This window comes from Cygnus olor, chromosome 3 (genome assembly GCF_009769625.2).
Source record: "Cygnus olor isolate bCygOlo1 chromosome 3, bCygOlo1.pri.v2, whole genome shotgun sequence".
NCBI classification, from domain to species: domain Eukaryota; kingdom Metazoa; phylum Chordata; class Aves; order Anseriformes; family Anatidae; genus Cygnus; species Cygnus olor.
Genome location: NC_049171.1, coordinates 112,011,736 through 112,032,698, shown reverse-complemented (window position 1 = coordinate 112,032,698; position 20,963 = coordinate 112,011,736). Strand labels below are relative to the sequence as shown.

Below are 20,963 nucleotides of genomic sequence, written 5' to 3'. Positions count from 1 at the left end.
AATGACTTACAGTGTACCACAGTGAAAAGCTGCACCCCACCCCTGGCCAGTGTCCTTTTTCATTAGGCAATCTTTCGCAACATGAAGGCCCAAAGATTTAAAGCACACAAGATCTTCAGATTAACAGTGATTAACAGTGAGACCAGACAAGTTATAATTCCTGAAAGGGATTCTTTACCCTCTGTGCAGAGCAAGACCTCCCAGCAACTATAATGACTGCACATAGAACAGTTGTTGTTTCATAACTCCTGTTTCTTCAAGGAAGAGGATGATGCGGGGAAGCTAGATCTTTTAATTATTCCTTCAGTGACTGTTCTATACTAAATGCAAACACCAAGTATTCAGCAACTGAATCTATCCCTTCTAGCATCAGGGTGAAAGGATGAAAACAAGGATGTTGAAACACTTTGGATTCAGAACCTGAACCTGCTTTATGGGAACAAAACAAGGAGACCCCATCCAGAGAGAGAATAACTTCACTTTTCTATTGAAAGCAGCAGAGCAGGACTGAAATTTCACCCACCACCAAAGAGGAACTGAGGACATTTTCTAGTCCAGTGCTGCAGACACCGTATCTGAAGATTACAATTGTAAAAAAAAAAAAAAAAAAAAAAAATTTAAAAAAAAAGTTGTATTCAATGACGATCAAAACACTGACAGACAGGCACAGTTGATAGACCAGGTGCTTTGAACCTTAAGAGCATCTCCAAAACCAGTTTTGCCATGTTTAAAGTAGTAAAAATTGTCATAGCTATAAAAATATAGGTGGTATTCTACATTAGCACCAAATGAGTTCCTCAAGTTCTTAGATGCACTTCTGAATTCCATGACAAAAAATCACATCCTGTGCCAGACTGGCACACAGGATTAACTTCCTCCTGTTTCTCAAACTGAAACTACAAACCACACAGGCCTTGATACATGCTCCTGAGAAAGTCCCTGCATGGAACTGAGGCATGCAGTGAAGAATCACACAAGCACAGTGATCAGAAAAAGAGAGAATATTACTTACCACAGTGTGGTCTCATTTCCTCAGCTGAGGGGATCTTTAAGCATTCATTTACATGAATACGTGATCATGCTGCATCACATTTTTTCTTGAAAACTCCAGCAACTTCATTTTTCACACAGATGATGGCACTGCAAATTAAAACAGATTATATGAGAACTGAGAATGTGTGTGGCAATCAAAGGTATAGAAAAACACACAGCTAAAACGGACACAATTTACTGTATGATACTACAGAGTTTGTTAATGCAACTCTTTTGTTCTTCCATGATGACAGAAAGAGTTAACACATGTAGAACTCCATACTATATTAATTTAACTCCCCACAAGACGAACTGGTATGCTAAAAGGCGTTCTATATGACAGTAACATCTACTTTGATTAGTTTTGAAAGAGTCATGTGACTTACTGGTATTTAAATGTTGTCCCCAACTCATTAAGGGATCAACAAGCAAGCAATTCCCCAGTTTTCTCTCTGCTACAAGAGAAAGAAGGAAATTGAGACATTTGGGCATTGTTTCAGTTCAGACTATTGCTTCACTACTAAATTATCAGTCTGTTTGTTATTTAAGTCATCACCTTCAGAAATTGTACTGGCCAGAACATGAATCAGTCAGACAGTGATAAAAACAGGTACCACTTTAAGATAATTCAAGTGATTGTTTTCACAAGATTGAAGTTATGTTCATTAATAGTTCATTAAAATCCTGTGCAGGCCAGTATCTGCTTCCTAATCAGTTACTGCAGGAAGATAACACCTTCACAACGCAGACCAATGTATGTACATCCATAGAACAAAAGCAACAACTCTTCACACCCATGAGAGACACCAGTGAAAAATCAAATAGTGTACTCGTGTTTGCAACATTTACCTCCAGTTGCTGTGAGGAGTCTGCTCACTGTTCTTATCAGAGTTCCCCTGAACAAATGTCCCTACCCACTCCCCCCAAAAAAACAGAACAACAAAAAAAAGCGAAAGTCAATTATACCAAGCCCAGATACAGCTAGATGCCATCAAGAAATCTTATCAACTGCTAGACAAATAAGATGACCATATTAAATTATTATGCCAACAGTATAGTCTCTAGAAAAAAATGTAAGCTTTTAGTCTCAGCCATCCTTGCAAATTGTTTCCATATATTTGTTCTGCAGAGAGCTATCTGATACAGTGATATAATCACAAGCAGAGGGGCAAAGATGCAGAAAGCATTTTTGTCCCCAGCTTATCCTAGCCAGCAGCACCAATAAGTTTAGGAAATCAGAAGACCACTCTTTAAAACCCAGTCAGGATTAAAGAAAAAAAAAATTACATACAGTGATTTTCAAACTGTGACTTCAACTTCTCATGAGCCGTTAATTACCACTAAGAGCTCAAAGGGATACCTAAAGAAATAATCCTACTCTCAGGACATTTAATTCCACAACACCTTGGGCAGCAAGATGCACAGACCAGAAATATTCAGTGTTTTAGTAAGCACACATGCTCAAGACAACTTCACATACAGGGCAGGTCTAGCAATTTGAAACCTACTGTCCTGCAGTGCTGCAAAATGACCCAACAGGTTACCAAAAAGCACCCTTATCAACCCACAACTTCCCAAAGATTCTGTGGCCCTCACCTTGCTCCTGGTTTTAAGGCAAGTCCCCTTCTTCATTTTCTAGGTAAAGAGAACAGTGTTCCCCTGTGTCTCCAACCCTTTTATTTGGTCATTTTTTTCCACTGTACCCTACTTGATCTGAGAAGTATTATCTTCCTCTCCTCCCAAATCTCGGCAATTTATATACGCTCTCACAAATATGCAAGAAAATAAGGGCAGATTCCTTTTGATTTCTTTCAACTGAAAAGACAGATGTAGGTGTAAGAGAAATACAGCGAGAGAGCTACTTCATCTTTTCATCTATTTGTCAGTTCCAGTCAGTATTATATCTTTAGACTTGCTTATTATTCTATCCATTATTACAAATGGAATGAGATGAATAAATATGGTGCATCAGTTTTACAGACTTAACAATTCAGGATCTGCAGCACCGGGACAATTCAAACATGCTGAGAAAGGGTAGTTTTCATTTCTGTCTAAATAGCCTTCCTCTTTTGCTGATAAAATACAGCCCTCCCCCCAAACCCTGGTAGCTCAAAGTATTTTCCCACCAAGTCAGGTCATAAAAGGTAGCTTCCCTTTTTACCTTCTAGATCATTAGAGAAGAATAAGAAATTATTTTAAAACAAAACAAAACACCACTGGAGCCAATAAGAACACACAGATGCTTAAAAATGGCATATTTTCAAGCTTTACTGCACTGTCCCAAGAGTTCACCTGCTTTGCTGCGAAAAGCTGCTTATGGCCTTTTAAGGGTCAGGACAGAAGATTATTTAATTAGGTGGCAGCCCTAACCCTGGGTTAGCAGAGAGAGGAATGCTCCATACAAAATACATCCTGTGACATCTGCAAGTAAGGAATATTTTTACGAAGATCAGCACAAGGCAAGACAAAGGATATGCTCAAACGATCAAAGATACATACATTATTATTTTTTTTTCAAAATTAGATAGATGAGGCACCACAAACAGCACTTTAAAAGCATGCTATGAAACGAACTGCAGCTACAGTCCAGTCACATAAGCAGGGGTATGGAAATTGTTATCCAGACCAAATTGTTCTCCAGGTCAAGCACTATGCAAACCACATCAATACTGTTTACGACACTGAAGAACCTAAACAGGTACAGAATTAACTTACTTATTTATCTGAAACTAAAACAGCTTTCCATCCCATGGAAATACATCTTATCCTAGTTTGAGTGGTTGTAATTATTCTGCAAAGGAGCTTTATTAGAAGCCAGAAAGTGAGAAAATACAGCATTGCCTGGAACTTACTCTAAAAATACATTTGAATATTGCTATTTGCAAGAATGCATTATGTTGTCTGCATTTCTGAATAGTAAAATGTTAAATGCAAGTCACAGCTTTCTATGGATTCTTAGCTACACACTAACAAATGCCATCTTGCATTTTTAACATCTTTTAGAAGCCAGATATAAAAGAAAAGTAATTTTGACATGTCAAGACAACACGAAAAAAAAAAGAATTAAAAATTAATTAGCATGTCTTTGTACTGCATCTAGAGGTTCAAAATTGCTAGCAACAACCTAACTGCATAGCAAGATAAAAATTATATTTTCATAAGCTTTTGGCTGTCTCTACTCAAAACCTAAAAAGGTAACAATTAAGGTATTGTATTCCTCATCTCTGTTTTAGCCCCATTACTGTATGCAATAAAAATTCTAGTCATTTCCAACTTCAGTTAGCTGATTTTACTCCATATTTGCATCTGCTAGATAAGGCCGCACTGACAGAGATGTAAGCAGCAAGGCTGTTTGACATCAGAATTTATTTTTCTTTTCGAGTTCTTAAACTTTTATTATTATTACTTTTGTCTAGCTTTCCATAAAAATCTAACAAATGTTTATTTTTAGACATCCTAGCAACTAGATTTTTTTTTCCGCGGGAGAATGGTTGTCCTACACACCTTTATCTGTCTGAGGAGAGGCAGGAACTTCCCTGCCTGGATCAGACCATTTCACACTGTGCAACCTCTCACTGTAGCAAGGCTCAGGTTCTTATCACCAAGGCCTTTTCTCTGGTTTTCCTATTAACTTAAAGCTTACAAGATATGCACTACTGTTTGTTTTGCTTTCTTTTGGTGCAAATTACTTTGTGTTTGAAGCCATTTAGTTTCACTCATTGCCATGTTCTTCATTTCCTCATCTTTGCTATGTTTTTCTCTGCAATCTCCCTAGCTTAAGATTCTTTTTTATTCTTTTATTTATTATTTATTAAGCTTCTAGAACAGGCTTTTGTACAGGAGATCCCCTGTTCCTCTTAGTATTTACACATCAGCATTTCAAGATTCTAGGTTTGTCCAGGAACTTTTAAGGTAATGTTTGCTAGCCTTAGACCAGCTCAAACTCTCACAAACACGGCAAGAGTGATGAGGCAGTCAGTTCCTTTTCCATAAAGCTAAAGAAAGAGGAAATTACTATTTTAGACTGGGAAGCTCATGCTCAGCTATGGTCCAAAAAATTAGCCTGGTTTTAAAGTAATAATCCAGTTTCCCCTTTCCCCACAAATAAGGTTGCCATTCACCTTGAACTTGGCAAGATTGATTTGTCTTTCCCTGGCAAGGCATTTAGTTATCGTGAGCCAAATATCAAATGCCTGAAAAATAACATCAACATGGTACTGAATCTACTCTTTGGCAATATTAACGCAGTAATATTTTATATGTAATTATTATTTTCACATCACCACTTCATTTGTCACAGTGCTATGCACTGTTATGGTGCTCCAAAATAAACATTCAACACAGCGAGCCAGAGAGAAGAGCAAAAGCAGCAATGAGAATGTAAAATCCACCCATCCTTATTTGCTATTTTATATTACCCTTCACAGAGATTTTTAAAGGCATCCTCTGGCCTACTTGAAACTTTACAATATAGATAGATCATTCCCTGAGGGTCAGCCTTACTTACATAAGTAGTTACATTGCCCTAAATCTTGCCTCAAAGGTGTTATTAAACCTCTATCTTTTATCTTAGTTTGCATTCAACAGTATCAGACATTTTATTTTGTAAATTATCCAGGATACAAAGCCTAACTACTGGTAAGGAAACCACAGACAGATATGTAAACACTTAAGAATTACCTCATCAAAGTGCACCTCTGTTAATTTGGTCTAAGTACATATTAGTGTTACAGAAACACAATTCCCTAAAAATCTGTTAAATACTGAGCACCTCTTGCAACGTTTACAGTAAAACCTGAGGAAAGCAACAGCCAGAACATGAGGAGGCCCCAGTCAGGAAGGCCTACCTGAGGCTATATCCCTGCCTGGTTTTCTATGGAGAGGAGTACCACAAGGAAGAAAGCTAGGGCAGTGAGGGCCCTGGCAAGGAGGTTTACACAGCAGCTGATGGAGACGAGCCTCCATACAGGTATGTGATGTTGGTACAAAGAGAAAATGCAAGGCCTTACAGAGCACCTGATCAAATAGACAGGGCCGCTCCCTGAGCGAGGGGCCTCTTGGAGCACGCTCAAGCCCATCCTGCGGCAACACCCAACGTGCAAGGCTTCGTGCGAGCCCCTTCCTTGAAGTGCTATAACCTTTCACTTGGACTCCCCACTACCAGCTTCATCCCCCATAATCATTTATATACGTGTGCATATATATAAACTTTATTTTATTTTATTTGCGGGGAGGGGAGAACCCAGCGTACCACACCCTCCCCACCTCCCCGCCTATCAGCCCAGCCGCCATTTTGTGCTCCCCTCCCGCCGCGGCCGCCATGTCGGCGCCCCGCCCCGTTCCCCGCTCCCCGGCGCGGTGCCCGGATGTGGGAGGCACCGCCCCCGCCGCCGAACCTCAGCGCCGCTCGCCCCCGCCCTCGCTCTCCCTCCTCTCCTCTCCTCTCCCTGCGCCGCCGTTGCGGGTCAGCGCCAGCTACTGCCGCAGTGAGGGGGAAGCGGGAGCCGGCAGCGGGCCCGGCGGCGACGCCGAACAGGCTGACAGCGAGGCCGGGGCTCGGTGGATTCGCGACCGCGGGGGGGGAAGCGCCTGACGCCCAGCCGCCGCCATGGTGAGGAGCCGAGCCCCCCGCTCCCGCCCCGACAGAATATTCCAGGCTGCGTGTGAGGAGGGCGGCGGTCGGGGTGGGGGAGAGAGGGGGGGAAAAGGGGGCGACGGCGGCCGCTGCCCTGCCTCCGAGCCGGCTCCTCCGCCCCTGAGCCATCCACGTCCTCCGCCGGGCTTCCCCCTTCCTCCCCTCCCTCCTTCCCCGGGGGCGGGCGCGGCCCCCCCGCCGCCGCCCACAGCCGCCGCCTCGCCCCCGCTGCGCCCCGGCTGGGGCTCAGCCCTTCCCTCAGCCCCCCTCAGCCCTGGGGTCCCTCTCCCGTTCGCTTCAGGGTCCCCCACCATCACCCCGGGGTCTCCCCTCAGCCCCTGGGGTGCTGTGGGGCTGGTTTTGCAGTCCCCAAAGCCGCCCCCGTTGCTGCAGCGGCGTTTTTCTCCTCATGTGCAGGGCGGAAAGCTCCAACGCACGTAGCCCATGGCAGGAGACGGGCACTTTATAATGTACACGGGGATTTTTAGCTTTAAATGCGATAGGCAGTGGTGTTCGGAGCCTGCGGGTGAGGGAAATGTGGGATGTCCCGGTGTGTGTGTGTTGAGCCGCTCTGCTGTTTTTTTATTATTATTATTAATCACGGCGATTTAAATTTCCCTTTTACTGCCGTAAAATTAATCCAGAGATACAGTATGGAGCCCTGTAGTATTTTACGTCGACACTAGGGGTGTCTCCTGCTTGCCACCACTGCCAAGAAATCAACGCCCTTTTTTAATAAACATCTATGCTAGCCTAAATTATCCGGTACCCTGGCTTCAGGAAGACTCTGGCAATATTTTGGGTTTTTATAACTGGAGAAATACAGATGGTTTAAGCTTTTCCATTCTGAACTCTTAAAGAGCAAAGCCAGCTGTTTATCACCATTTCATATGAGACCTCACAGGGCCTAGGAGCCAGAAATGGATTTCCTTTTGCTTTTAAGCAGGGGGTTGCAGTCTCTGCTTTGAAAAATAAAGTTGTAGCCAAAACTGAGGTGGCATACTCTTTGAATGTACACTTCAATGTCTTTTAGATGTACATTTGAATAAATATTTTGAAATACGCAGAGGTTGGGCTTGTTTTCAGTTGTGGACTAAAGCAGTGTATTTAACGAATACCTTTACGCACACTTAGAATAATACAAGGCTGAGAAAAGAAGGTTTGTATTTTGAGAGCAAGAATCAGTGAGATTGAGCCTTGGGAAAAAAAAAGTTATGATTAGAAATTATGCAATAGTTGCAGTAATGCTAGTACTGCTGTGAATATACAGACGAATGGTGATAATGTTCCACACAACGGTTGGGTTCATACTGCAATTAGCTGGGTCTTTCATAAAAATTTTGCTCTCGAAGACTTGTCTGATGAGACATGCTGACATGCATAAAAGGAAAGAAAATGTTACTCAATGGTGATGTCCATGTGTGTATTGGTGACCTGTAATGAAACTAACTTTCATATATCATTAATTTTATTTTTTTTCCTCTGTTCTGCCTCAACTGAAGCCGCATTAGCATCTCTTGCTGGTATAGCCATGCTGGTTATTCCTTTGACTTCTTGAACAGTGTTTCTATATGATCAATTACCACGTGTAAATACAGATGCATGAAAAAGGTGTTCTGAATATTATCTCCAGCAGTAAAGGTGTTTCTTTGCTACAGTAAGCAATAACAACAAGTGGAAGGTTTTGACCACAGCTGTATCAGTACATTGTTTCTGATAGCATCTGATCTTAGGTGCCTTGTAAAAATCATGTTCTTCCTACTGTTGTTACCTGTGGATGCTTGCACTGAAGGAGTTCACTTTTAATGATGAAATAGAGTAGATCTTGTTTCAACTGTTAATTACAATAGAGCAGCGCTTTTTTGCAGTTTGGAGTAACTTTTCTTTTGTGTTCTTGCGGGACCAGGGAGCTTACAGTTATAGTGAAGAACAAGAGGTGAACATATTGTTGTGTTCATAGTAGGTAGCTTAAGATAAACATCTGGTAAGTAAAAGAACGTAGCTCTGGATGTTTTGGGATAGCCAGTTCTAAAATAACCTATCAAGCAGAGAGCATAATATGGTGCATTATGTAATCCTAGAAGTAATACAGATGAGCTGTTTCTGTCAGAGTTGGCTTAGAAAATACTACTCATAGCAAAACTTCCTAGAAAAAGGTAAATAGTGCAGATGTTGATAAACAATCTTGGATTTGGATAAATGTTTTGTTGGGACCGTCTGTATTCTGGTAGGTCCTTGTTCATATCTAGCTCTTGAGCTTTATACTTGTAGGATAGAAAAGACAGAAATGTACTGAAGTCACCCAAACAATGTTACATAATGCACACATCTTTTTAGCAAGCCGAGAGAGTCTTTGGGAAATTGAGGAGACCAGTTTAAATTTGGACACTGCTGGTGCTAGACTCTTCTTAGAAGTTGTGACTCACTTGAGTAGTGGTGCTTCTGGCACCTTGAGCATTTTCTCCAGATGAAGCGATTCATTCACAGGCTGATCTAGAACAGGGTTTTTAATTTATGGAATCCAAGAACCACCAAAATTTTTTTTTCTGAAATGAAACAAACAAAAATACACCAGAAGACCAAGTTGAGTCTCTACTACTTATCAGCAAAGGTACTAAATAGGTTCTTGAAGAAAAAACTAGCTACTCTGCTGCCAAATCGCAATTTGACTGCTATCATTACAAGCATTTGGATAGTCATTTTAGTTTTGTAATCATTCTGTCTGTGTCTGAGTGCAGACATGGGTGGTAGGAACAGAGAGGCCATCAAGCAATTCCTCTATTGTGTTGGACTTGCTGGTGGTCTACTACCACAGGTAGAATAATAGTCTAGGATTCAAGATGGGAAACTCACTTTTTTCTTAAGACCTACATGTATGTGGTAGGCTTATTTAAGCCACTTCGCTTAACAAAGGAATATGTTGTGGCAGTAAATGTTCAGGGGCTTCCTTTTGAGGCTAATTTGAATATTTGAGTTTACTTAGCTTTGTGATCTGCTAAGGAAGAGACTGTTGATTGAGGAGGAAAGACTTTTAAAAATAATTATAATATTCCAGTGGAATCAAAGTGGAATTCTGTCTTTATATGGTGCAAGGTGCAAACTTTAAATCTAAGATTTAAATCTTTAACTCTTCCCTAGGAGGGAAAATTGAGTTGTTTAAGGGAAAATGATGTGTGATGGGCATGCCTCAGGAACTTTATTCGTCTTCTAAGGTACCAGACCTAGCACTAACGCTTTAAGGGAGTGAGATGAATAACATATAAATTAAGATTTTTATTGGTATGTTAAAGACGGGGCTGCCTTTTGCCCATTGGTGTTGCAAGAAAAGGCAGTGTCAGTAATCTGGTATTTCTAGGGAAACAAGGCAGATACGTGTGTTTTAATGCTAAACTGTTTTCAGTCAGCTTCTGCCTCATCGTTTCTCTCATTTTTGTATGTCATGTAGACATACAAAAAGTTGCTGAGGTGTAGCCAGACTAAGAAATACTTACAAATTTTTGTTGATGTAATAATATATGCTGTTAAGAAAAAATGAATCTAGCAGTGAAGGTTTTGCAGCTTTCCTGTAGCTGGGTGTTATATCAGTGCCTATCTGGCACCATCAGAGACAGGAGATTTTTTTAGCTGTAGGTATGCTTTATGGTGTTCTGCTACTATAATTCATAAGTTGCACTTGCGTGAGATTTTTCAACATTACTTTGATTTCCCTGCTAGTAAAAGAATTCCTTTCCCTCCCTTTTTTACTGCCTGTGATTCTTTAAATTTTGTTAAAGAAAATTGTATCCTTTCCTAAAAAGTAAGTCTGAATGGTGATTTGACTGAGCATGAAGCTATTAAGACCTTGGTTTAGTTATAGGAAATGGTGACCAAAAGTTGTGTTCATGGAAGAACTTATTTTTTTTGTAATTTGAGCTAATGTATGATTTCTTGAAAGCCATTTGCTCTTGATTTCCTTGCCCCTCAGCTTTCTCCCTGCTCTGGGTAGTATCTTTTGTAAATTGCTAACCGGGGGAAAAATTACACTGCACTGTAGTATTTGTTGTTTAGCAGCCAATTCATTTAGCAACACATCTCCCTATTTTTCCATCCATTCTTTCATCTGGCTTACATTTTTCTTCCTCTTCTCCTAAACTTGATTATTCCTGTGTGTTCCTTACAGAAGGACCACAGAGGCAAAGGGAGTTGTTTGTTCCCATGCTTCCTACATGCTCGTTCTTTCCCAGAATCATCGACAGAAATAGGGAAGGTGCTACTGTGCAAAGGCCTTGTCATGATCAAACTCCTCTGCTTCTGGAGGAGCAAGTACTGGAAGGGATGGGGGAGTAAAGATTGGAGTGATGGGAAAGGGATGAGAAGAGGCATGCATGGATCTACATCAGAAGAGAGGAGGGAGAAGTGCTTGCGCTTAAAGGGTAAGCAACTGGAACCTTCTGTGCAGGGTATCGAAAGAAAATAAGTATCTTGTTTTACTTGCATGTAAGTCTGTTAATTAAAACAGAAAAAAGTTGGAACTCCTTACCTCTGGAAACTGTAAGAATTTTATTGGCTGACTTGATTATATAAATTACTTACACATGTTCTTTCTTTCCCAAAGACCATAAGAGCTTATCTTGCAACTCTGTCACGAAGCTGGTAAATATTGCCCTTGTTCTACAAATGCAAAAGGTTGAGGTAATAGCAGGGTAATAACTTATCCAAGGCCCTTTTTGTTATTTAGAAGTTAACAGTAATATGTGATCTGGGAAGTGGATAATGTGTTTGTAGTTCTGAAAAAAATGCTAAGTCTAAATCAAATGAACTGCTCAGAATTTGAGGTCTTGGGGCTGGTGGATTAGTTTGCATGCAGTCCCGAAGAATCTTCAGTACACTGTCCATTTGGTTTAAGGCATTTGATGGTACACTGTACCTGAAACTTTGGTCATACACTTAAAGTGTCTTTGTAACATTGTGTTAGCCATTTTCTTTTAGAGATTAGACCTGGAAATGTACCTTTTATATCCAGTGGAAGCTATTCAGTTGCCTAGATGTCGATGGCGTAAAGTAATCTTAACACCAGCCGTTTGAGAAAAGATCTGCTGCAAAGATTACTTTGCTGTGGTGAATGAAGAGGGACAGACTTGGATATGGACCAACATCTTTTAATCTGGCATAGATAGATATTTTAGTATACAAATTCAAGTATTCTGGGGACATTTTCACTGATGTTTCCTTAGATCAGTTCTCAGTGAGCTTAAATGACTTGACATTCACCATTTTATAATGATTTAAGTACCGGCTAGAAGCATTATATACTGCTCTGACATACAAAGTAACTAGATTATTTTGGTCACCATGTGAAACCTTATTTCCTTAGTAATGCTGAATATCAAGATAAGTTTAACCAGAGTTAAACTGTGGCTTGTCTTCCTGTTCAGATGTTATATACAAGTTGAATGGCAAAAGTCTGTGCAGTGTTTTTTTAGAGTGGGAGGTGGAGGGGGTGTTTAGGTCTTTTTAAGAATAAAACCCACATCTTTCAAGTGAAGTCATTTTGGGGGTGAAAGTTCTTTTAAGCAAATCGGGAAAAATATTGGTGACATTTTAAATAGCTTTCAAAATGCATAACTAGAAAATTTTAGTTTGGTGACTAACTTTATTAGGCCTCTTGCACATACAGAAAGGCTATAAAAATATTTCGTGTTGCTTTTAGATTGTACCTAGCAGAGCCACAAGCACATTTTTTTTATTATAACTGCTTGGGAAAACTACATAGGTGGTGCAAAAGAGGCTGGAGACTGTATCTGGCTTGCTTGTGATTTCACCATCAGTTGAGCCTGCTATTGATACTTTATTCCACAAGTAGTGAACAGCCCCCAGTTACAGAAATAATAATTCTTACCTATGTTAAGAAGTCTCAGAAATCCTTTAGATGCTTTGGATTAAAGAACAGCATTGCTCAGGAAGTGCCAATAAAAATCTTGGCTTCCAAGCTGTAAACAGGTTATGGCAGCTAATACTCAGGTGAATATTTGTGAAGTCTGTGTTGATGGACATTCTAAAGTAAACTGTTAAGGGAAAGAACCGGAACTCCCCCAGTAAGCTGATATTGTGTCTATTTTAAAAAGCTTATGTAGTCAGCTTGAAGTTCACAAGCACTTTATATCATTGCCTAAGTTAGTTAAAGTAGGAATTAACAAATGTCTTCCCACGTTTTTAGCTAAAGAACTTCAGGGAGAGTTTGGGGGAGCATGAGGATGGAAGGGGCGAAGGGGTGGGATGGGGGATAGGAAAACAGATAGAAAGCCCAGAAATGAAAACCAGGGATAATGTGTTTCTGGAAAGAAATCAATCTACTGGAAAAGTGGAATTCAGCTGTGATTTGCACAAGAATATGATCTTAGTTCCCCAGCTTTTAAAGATGATCCTTTCTTCCTTCAATATGTCTATGACAAATAGAGGCTTCTTACTGTTTATTTTAAGTAGCTGGAAACCTTGGGAAAGAAAACCTCTGCTACAGTATTCGTACTTTTTCTGTCGTCTTATAGGTCTTCTCATATGTCATCTTGTGAACAGCTTCTCTGCATTTATCAGGTGTTTTGTTTTCTTCATAATAGGTAGTAAAAGCCAGAACAACTGTTGTTTCACTGCTGACTGCATAGGTTCTGAATAGCATCACTGAAGCTGAAACAAGTCACCTGAATTCCCTCAGTTCAATGATACTGTGGTTAGCAGAGAGAACTTCAAAAGGAACATTTTGGAAACAAATTCCACAAGGTTGAAACAAACTCCATGATACAACTTCAGACCCTTGAATTTACAAAGAAAAACTCATCATGCTTGGTAGGCATGATGACTGAACAGCTTTTTCAGTGTTGTAATGAAACTTTCAGTGTGTAATGATGTTCCCTTGGGGAACTTTAATTCAGTATTGGGCCACTGCCTAACAAGCTTAACACCTTGGTGTCTGAGCAGTAATGTGTCAGTTTTCTTGGTAATGCTGGAAGGACACTGCAGATTTCACAGATCAAAGCTTGATTATATGTAGTCTGTTAACTTTTAAACAGCAAAAAGAAAAAATCCATGTGAATTAAATAGACTTGATTTCTATAATTGACTTCAGTTGACTATACTGGCACTCCAGTCACTGTATTAGACGGGTATCTGATAAAAATCTGTTCCTTATATGGATTAGGGTTTATAGTGCCAGCAGTTTTCCCTGCTTGGGAAGGCAAAGTATTTTACTCAGAACACGAAGTTTGATTCTTTTAATAATGAAACTGATTAAAGCATTTGCATGGGATGTTGTTATATTTCATACAGTGTATTGAAAAATCAGGTTAATGACAAAAGTAATTTGTAAAACTTGAAAGTTTAGTAAGTTAAATCTTCTGTAGTTGTGAACATTAGAGTGCAGTTCTGATGTTAAAACTGAGTTGCTGGAGCTCAGCTGTGAAAAGTTTTCTTTTGAGAGGCCTGAGTTAGCTAGAAGGTAGTCACATTCCCTTTACTGATGAGAAAACAAAAGGTCATGTGAGTAAAAGGGACTAAAATTGACAGGATGTAGCAGATGATGTTTTTAAGATGTAGGTGTTGTATATAATGACAGCGCTGGATTGCTCTCTAGTGGGGGGCAGAGCAGTTAAAGATTGTAGGAGAATTTGGAAGAGTTGGTCTGAGCAAGAGATTTTTAGCAGTGGCTTTATTCTGGGTTCTTTCTCAGGGGTATTGTTTAACATCTGTGCTGTTGTTTGTTTTGTAAAGTCAATTAATCCATGTTTCCCAACATCTCTCAAACAGCACTGAAAACACTCATTTTAAAATTAGAAGTGTTTTATCACATGCCTCCATTAAGGTTTGCAAGCAGTAAACTTCAGAAAGCATAGCCTTTGAAGAAAGAAGATGGGAAGCAGCAGAAAGACAGTAGCTTGTGGTTCTGTGGGTAAATTGTGTATGCGTACACAGTTGTGTCAGTCTTTGGGGGATGGATGCAATTATTTGTACTGTGCTTTGGACTAGGATGACTAGATTCTTGATTGTGAGCCTCCAGAGCAACTGGTAATTATTACTGGAAGTCACTGGGGCTCTGCAGGGGTGCGTCTACTTGGCTTATTTCGGGAGACTGTGGACCCTATAAATAGCAGTAAATTTTTAATGCCGCTTTGTGCGTACTTTCATGCTTGCTTTTATGTGCGTTTACAACTTAATGTTTACAACTCTTTTTTGAGACAGCTGTTTTTAATCTTACTGCTAGTTACAACAATTAATGGGCTTTGATTTCTGAGAGGTTGAAGGAATCTTTTCTTTACCAGGTGCTATGAATCTTTACAAAAATGCAAGCAAAAATAAATTAGATTTGTGGATAATTCTCCAAACATCTGACATATCCATCATTGTTTATAAACTACTGAAACTGGGTTTGAATTCTCATTCAATCTGTTGAGTACCCTCATTTTATTAGCTTGTAGTAAAGGTGCTAGATGTCTGTATTTGCTACTGAATGGTAAATATTTGCATATCCTTGCATAAAAATGTGAAACAAGTCAGTCACTGCCCTGAGGAACGTAACCTAAAATATTCCTTTTAATTGTGCTCAAATATTGTATCACATAAGTAACTCCTGAATGGATATCACCTCTCCATTATGATATGAAAAAATCATTATTTAATCCATCATTCGGGTAATACAAAGAAAACTGTGTCAGGCTTTGAAATGTTCCTTAGCTGTGAAAACCGTAATTGAAAGCAGTGTGGTATTTTTGTGTCTTACTATTTTTCAGTTTGCATTCCTTTGATCTGGAAGACTAATAATCATAATTGTAAGACTTTGGAAATTTGCAGTGCATCTCTTTCAGAAAATAAATTCTTAATTTGCTGGAGCAGCAGTGCTAGAAATTCTGCAGATTCCCTTAGAAGGTGAGATGGTAATGCCCCCAAAGACCTACTTAATGTTTTGTTAAATTCTTGTTATTTTAATTATACTGGTTTTGATCCCTCTGTATTGGATCACTGTCTTGGTAGGGCCTGTTTTCAAACCATGACTCATCTTTATTCTTTACTGAATTAATTCTTCATGCATCCGTGAGTGTCATAAACCAAACCAGAGCTTGTTAAAATGTCTCAGTATCTGACAGCTGTAAGTTCTGATGAAGTTATTTTCTTTTTGGAAAGAAGAGATAAGTGTTAAGATGAGTTTTAACTATTAGAGGCAGGAATACTGGAATATAATCTTTTTCAGATTTTGTATGTGTGCAACTGTTCCTCTTCAGCACAGTCTGGCTCTCCTTTGATTTGCACATCTTGCCCAATTCTGTGTCTTTGCCTCCTTGATTGTTTTCTTTTCTTGTCAGTTCATGAATCAAATCCTGTGTCTTTTCTGTTCTCAGATGCATGTCCTTTACTCAGTTCTTTGTAATGTTCTTCAGCCCTTTTTGTGACAGATCATGAAGGACATTCTATTAGTTGTCTACTTTCCTTTATCTTCTTTTGATGTGCTCTTTCCATTTTCTCTCTCTCCTTCTGGCCAGACACAAGACTCTCATCTCGTTTCAAACTCAGACTTCCATTTTTCACTCTTAAGTGGTATCAAACTCTTTCTAAGCTGCTTAAACAAGAAGGAGGGCTGATGACAGCATCTATTTATGCAGCTTGTTTCTGTGCGCGTTCACTGCCATTGATTAAGTACTGTGCATTGACCTGTGTGACTTTCCTGAAACTTTTAAGTTCTTGTGGCATAGCCTTTGTGAATTGATGATTCTCTCAAATTCTCACTTAAACCTCCCTGCTCAAGGACACTTGCCTCTGTTGAACTGTTACTAGGCTGTGCTATGCTATAGAGTTGCATCAGCTTTCTTTTTCTTCTAGGCCCTCTCGGATCCATTTCAAAATATCTGTGCAACCGGTCCCATAGCCTTAACTTTTGCAGTCAACACATTACTGAATAAACTGTTGAAATCTAAAAACTTAAAGTGATCTGTTCATAGACAGAGATACCTTGGTCATGTTGTTTTTGAGTATTTCTAACCTATTTCCTTGAATAGGGAGTTATATTAAACCGTAATACAAAGCAGAACCTTAAATACCAAGCAGTATGCTATTACAAGATGTAGTATAATCTGTTATTTATGTTATAGAATGTATCTTGGCTATTTCTTTTTGCTCTCCAAATACAACTTGCAGCAGTACAGGAATCTGTTATGTCTAAACCACATGAAAAAAATGAAGCCTTTACAGCTGATTTTCTGATACCAGTATCCCGTCTTCACTTGCACAGTTCAGATAACAGTTTATGGCAAGGGAACTTTGTTTTGGGGACAAATAAGTTAATTTATATGTTTGTCTGCTGTCAGAGGGTAACATGCTCCACTTAATTTCCAGCTAGGTTCTCATCTTTCATATTTGCCTCAGTCTAATATGTACCTCAAATATATCTGATTAGTCACAAGCAGGCCTGTAGCCTTTTCTTGCCAAAGTTAGGAAGATTTTTCTCTCCTGTGAGTTCTCTGACTGCTATAGCTCACTTTCTGCTTTTGGAAAATCCTCTGCAAATAGAAGTATTATTACTCCTTCCTAATGCTTGTAGCTTTGAGTATTAGTGAAACTGATCTAATGATTAGCAGTTTTCTTGCTGCATGTTTAGAGTTATGGCTTTGTGTTAATATCTGACTTTGGTACAAGCAAACTAAGGTAGTTCAGAAACTTTAGAAGACTGGACCACCGTTAACTTTGCTCGCTTTTTTTGTATTTGTATTGTCACAAGTCATATTTTTAAGAGGTAGAATTTTTGGTTCTACAGATACTGAAAATGCTTAGCTATAACTTTTTCAAAATTATTCCAAAAATAAGTTTAAATTTCCAAGCATAGTAACAAATAACAGTGATTTCCACAACATACTAGAGCATGTTTAAAAACAATTCAGAGGATAAAAACCTACTTGTACAGCTCTCATTGATCCAGTGACAAGAGAGTTTGTAGGTAATATAACATTTTAAAGGTGTGTTGTTTTTACTATTTCTGGTAAATTTGGAAGGAGGTATTGAAATACCAATTAACTTGGCCGAGTTTTGCTTTTGATTGTTCTTGAGGCGTTGTTTGCTAAAGCTCTCTGGCTTTTTCTTGTTTTTATAGTACCTGGAAGCGCTGAGAATTAAATTGGCGTAATTGAAAGCAGCCTCATGAGAACATCTCTATAAAGCAAATTATAGTTCAATATGGCTTTAGGTCAAATTAATATCTTTATAAAAAGTAATTCTTCTGTTCCTATTTTTCTATGTAGGTCAGCCAGTGATTAATTCTCAGTTTTGTTGGACCACTCTTCTATGGCTTTGTGTTGGAGAGGAAGTCTCAAACACTGTCAGTTTTCTGGGAGGTTACTTTGGACAAAAACTTTTGTCTCCAGATTGTTACAGAGAAAGGGAGACACTGAAAGAGCTTTAAGTACCTACTAAATATTTTACCTGCAAAACAGGTGTTTTGACTCTTCAGTTTTGTTTCATCATTTGACAGACTGTAAGATGCTAGATAATAGCATAAGTGCGATCTGGTTTTTATTACTAGTCAAAACTGTGTGACTTCTATCCTAGTCTGTCCAGTTTTTCAGCGATGCTTGCGTGCTTTGGCCTAATGTTCAATCAAGTTTTGTTTCCTTTGCTGTACAGGTTACTTAATTTTTCCAAATCGGAAGTTGTTATTCTGTCACACAAGTGCATGCAATTTACTGTTTGCAGTTTCTTGGTTTTCCTATGTTCATAATCACCAATGAAGAGAAAACATTCCTTTTTATAAGTCAAAGCTTTAAAGCAAAGAAGATTATAAATCACTATTAATAGCCAATTTATATCCACTAATTTCCCTAAGAACAAGATCAAAGTGCTATGCTTCGTTTTTTTTGTTATATATTATCCTATTAAGTATAAGTTGTACTTGCTTTGGAAGGGATTTTTTGACATACTTGGTGCCTTACTGTCATTTCTTCACCCTTAACTGAGAAAATCCTATGATACTTCAGTCACTTGTGATCTTCAGTTGTGTTTTTTGCTTTCTCCCATGATGTTAATTACAAGCTTCTGCCAACTTTTTTTAAAAAAAAAAAAGCCTTCCTTGAGATGCTCTGTAAAACTCTTCAACAGAACTTTGTTATTCATAAAGATCTATGTAGTTTTCAAACATGTCATTGATACGTCTGTTTCCTTGTTGGCTTCTCTGTGTGTTTTACCGGGCTTTGTACTTGGATTACAACTTTTCTGGCTCGGCAGTGGGGTCTTGTTTTTGTTTTCCGTGGCACATAGCACAAGGTATCCTTGTGTAAGGGCAGTGTCTTAGGATGGGTTGGTGGGGCAACTTTCTTGCGTTTATCTTTTAAGTCCCTAAAGAAGGATGCTGTGGTCTCTTTAGCTATGGTCATTGAGTAAACTTCAGTGAAGAGCCTTGTGTGTTTGTTTCCTGTGTTTCTGTGATAGCATTCCTAAATGGAAAGGATTGTTAGCACAGTTATCTATCACTAGTTTTTTTTCTGACTCTGATCATTTCTTCTATCTTCTAGAGTGAGGTGCTGTTTTGGTGCTGTCTTTTTTGGACCTTCTCTCAAGATGTTATGGTGAATGTGTCTGAAAGAGTGGTTAAAGCCAGGTTTTGGTATGTGGGTATATATCCTCATGTAGAGTATCAGTTTGGAATACAACCACTTAACAATTTTTGGACAGTGCAAATCTGATTTATTTTGTGGTTTGAAAACAGAAGTTGTAACTTGTGAAAAATCATTAATGTTTTTGAGAGCACGTCTGGCTTGCCACTAGCAATTGCCTCTGTTTGCCAAAAGTTTTCAAGCCTCCTAGTGGCTTGTATTGTGGTCAGCTGGGGAGAACCAGGGACACCGTGCCAAGCTCTTCTGGATCTGGGGCTTGAACTTGAGTGCCTGGAAGGTCTCTGCTGTTCCCAGCTACAGCAGTAAACCTTGTAAGAAGTTTTATGGGTGCAACCAATATGTTAATGTAATCAGAGCAATTAAATTGGCATCTCGTAAACTTTTTATGCCTTATCCAGAAGCTATGGAGGACCAACCTGTCTTACTCCAAAGACTTCCTAATGTGAACTCTTAATTGCATCAGAACTTTGATGTAGCGATGACAGAACCTTATTGTTCCCCTACAAAAGGTTGAGTTGCTTCAGCATCTTTCTGGGAAAATGTTCTGTCCTTGGCTTTTGGAGGATTCATTATTTATGTACTGAAAATTACAGGCTTTTGAGAATTTTCAAGACTGATGCAAGCTTTAGAAATGCTAACTCTGCAGTGATTGCGAAGCAGACTGGGTTGTTGCCTTTAAAGAGTAGTAGCTGGAAACTGCCAAAAGTGAAATTGTCTCATAGCGAATAAAGTTACCACTCGTGTTCCTGTCAGTGTGTTTCTCTCAAGCTTCATTTACAGGTTGTGATACTTAGGTAGGTTTCTGCAATGACAGATTTTGTTGTTTTGTATGGGAGTTTGATTACTCATGCATATTGGGGTTTCAACTTCAAATAACGAGGATTATTTGTTACTTTTCTTAATGTATGGTACAATCTTGCCTCTGCCTTACCTTGTTTTAAAAACAGCAGCACGTTTGAATCCAGTGCTGCTAATCATCTCCCTGCCAGACATCTTACAAATGAAATGTTCTTCAAGTAGACCAGAAAACTTAAACACATCAAAGATACAACAATTGAGTTATATTAAGTTTAAAGCAACCCGGTTACCTTTTTAGGTTTTTATGTCTATATCAAACCTGCATAAGAATACTTGTGGGGGTAGACACAAACCCAGTGTATTATTGATGCTGACTGTACCCTCAGACCTGATGGATTATTTTTACTTGCAGGCTTAGGAAAAGGACTTTGCAGTAGAACTGTTCTGTCACTGATTGTGCGTTCTGCTTAAGTGGTTTTGTGAACTGTTCTCTGGCATTTCTGCTGAGTCCTTATAAATTGGTATGTCTTAGGTGACAGGGTTCTTTCTTGGAGACACCTTTAGATTATCTGCAGATGAGTGTTGTGTGTGCATGTATAGATATGATTATTTTACCTTCAAGATCATGAAAGCTTAGATTTTTTTTCTGAAAGCTGTGCAGTTGTAATTATATTTAGATTTTAAAAGCTGCGATGTTTATATGAATATAAATCATAGTCCCTGCTATAACTGGACAGATTTTTGATGGCTTTTTTGGTCTTGAACACTTCAAATTCAAAGAGAAAAAAACCCACTTGTTTTAAATTTTAATATATATATACTTTATTTTTCTATCTTCCCTTTGACACTAATAAAGCAAAAGGGCATATTAAAGTTAA

At 39.0% G+C, this 20,963-nt stretch overlaps 2 protein-coding genes across 3 annotated transcripts in view; one reads left to right on the top strand and one right to left on the bottom strand.

Annotated features, from left to right (window-relative positions):
- Nucleotides 1–2,865, bottom strand: part of PLEK (pleckstrin) — a 55,815-nt gene extending 52,950 nt beyond the window's left edge. The window contains exons 1-3 of the mRNA XM_040553167.1: nt 2,736–2,865; nt 1,419–1,487; nt 1,013–1,140 (exon numbers count right to left, since the gene is read on the bottom strand). The gene's annotated coding sequence lies outside the window, so the exon portion shown is untranslated. The remainder of the gene's footprint in view (nt 1–1,012; nt 1,141–1,418; nt 1,488–2,735) is intronic.
- Nucleotides 2,866–6,393: 3,528 nt separating this feature from the next.
- PPP3R1 (protein phosphatase 3 regulatory subunit B, alpha) overlaps nt 6,394–20,963 on the top strand; it is a 38,126-nt gene continuing 23,556 nt past the window's right edge. Inside the window, exon 1 of one of the 2 annotated variants that reach the window (XM_040553177.1) lies at nt 6,394–6,643. Coding sequence is in view for 1 of the 2 variants with exons in the window: in XM_040553176.1 (XP_040409110.1) it covers nt 6,641–6,643 (3 nt within the window). In the remaining variant the exon portion in view is untranslated. The remainder of the gene's footprint in view (nt 6,644–20,963) is intronic. The other variant, XM_040553176.1, reaches the window with a different exon arrangement.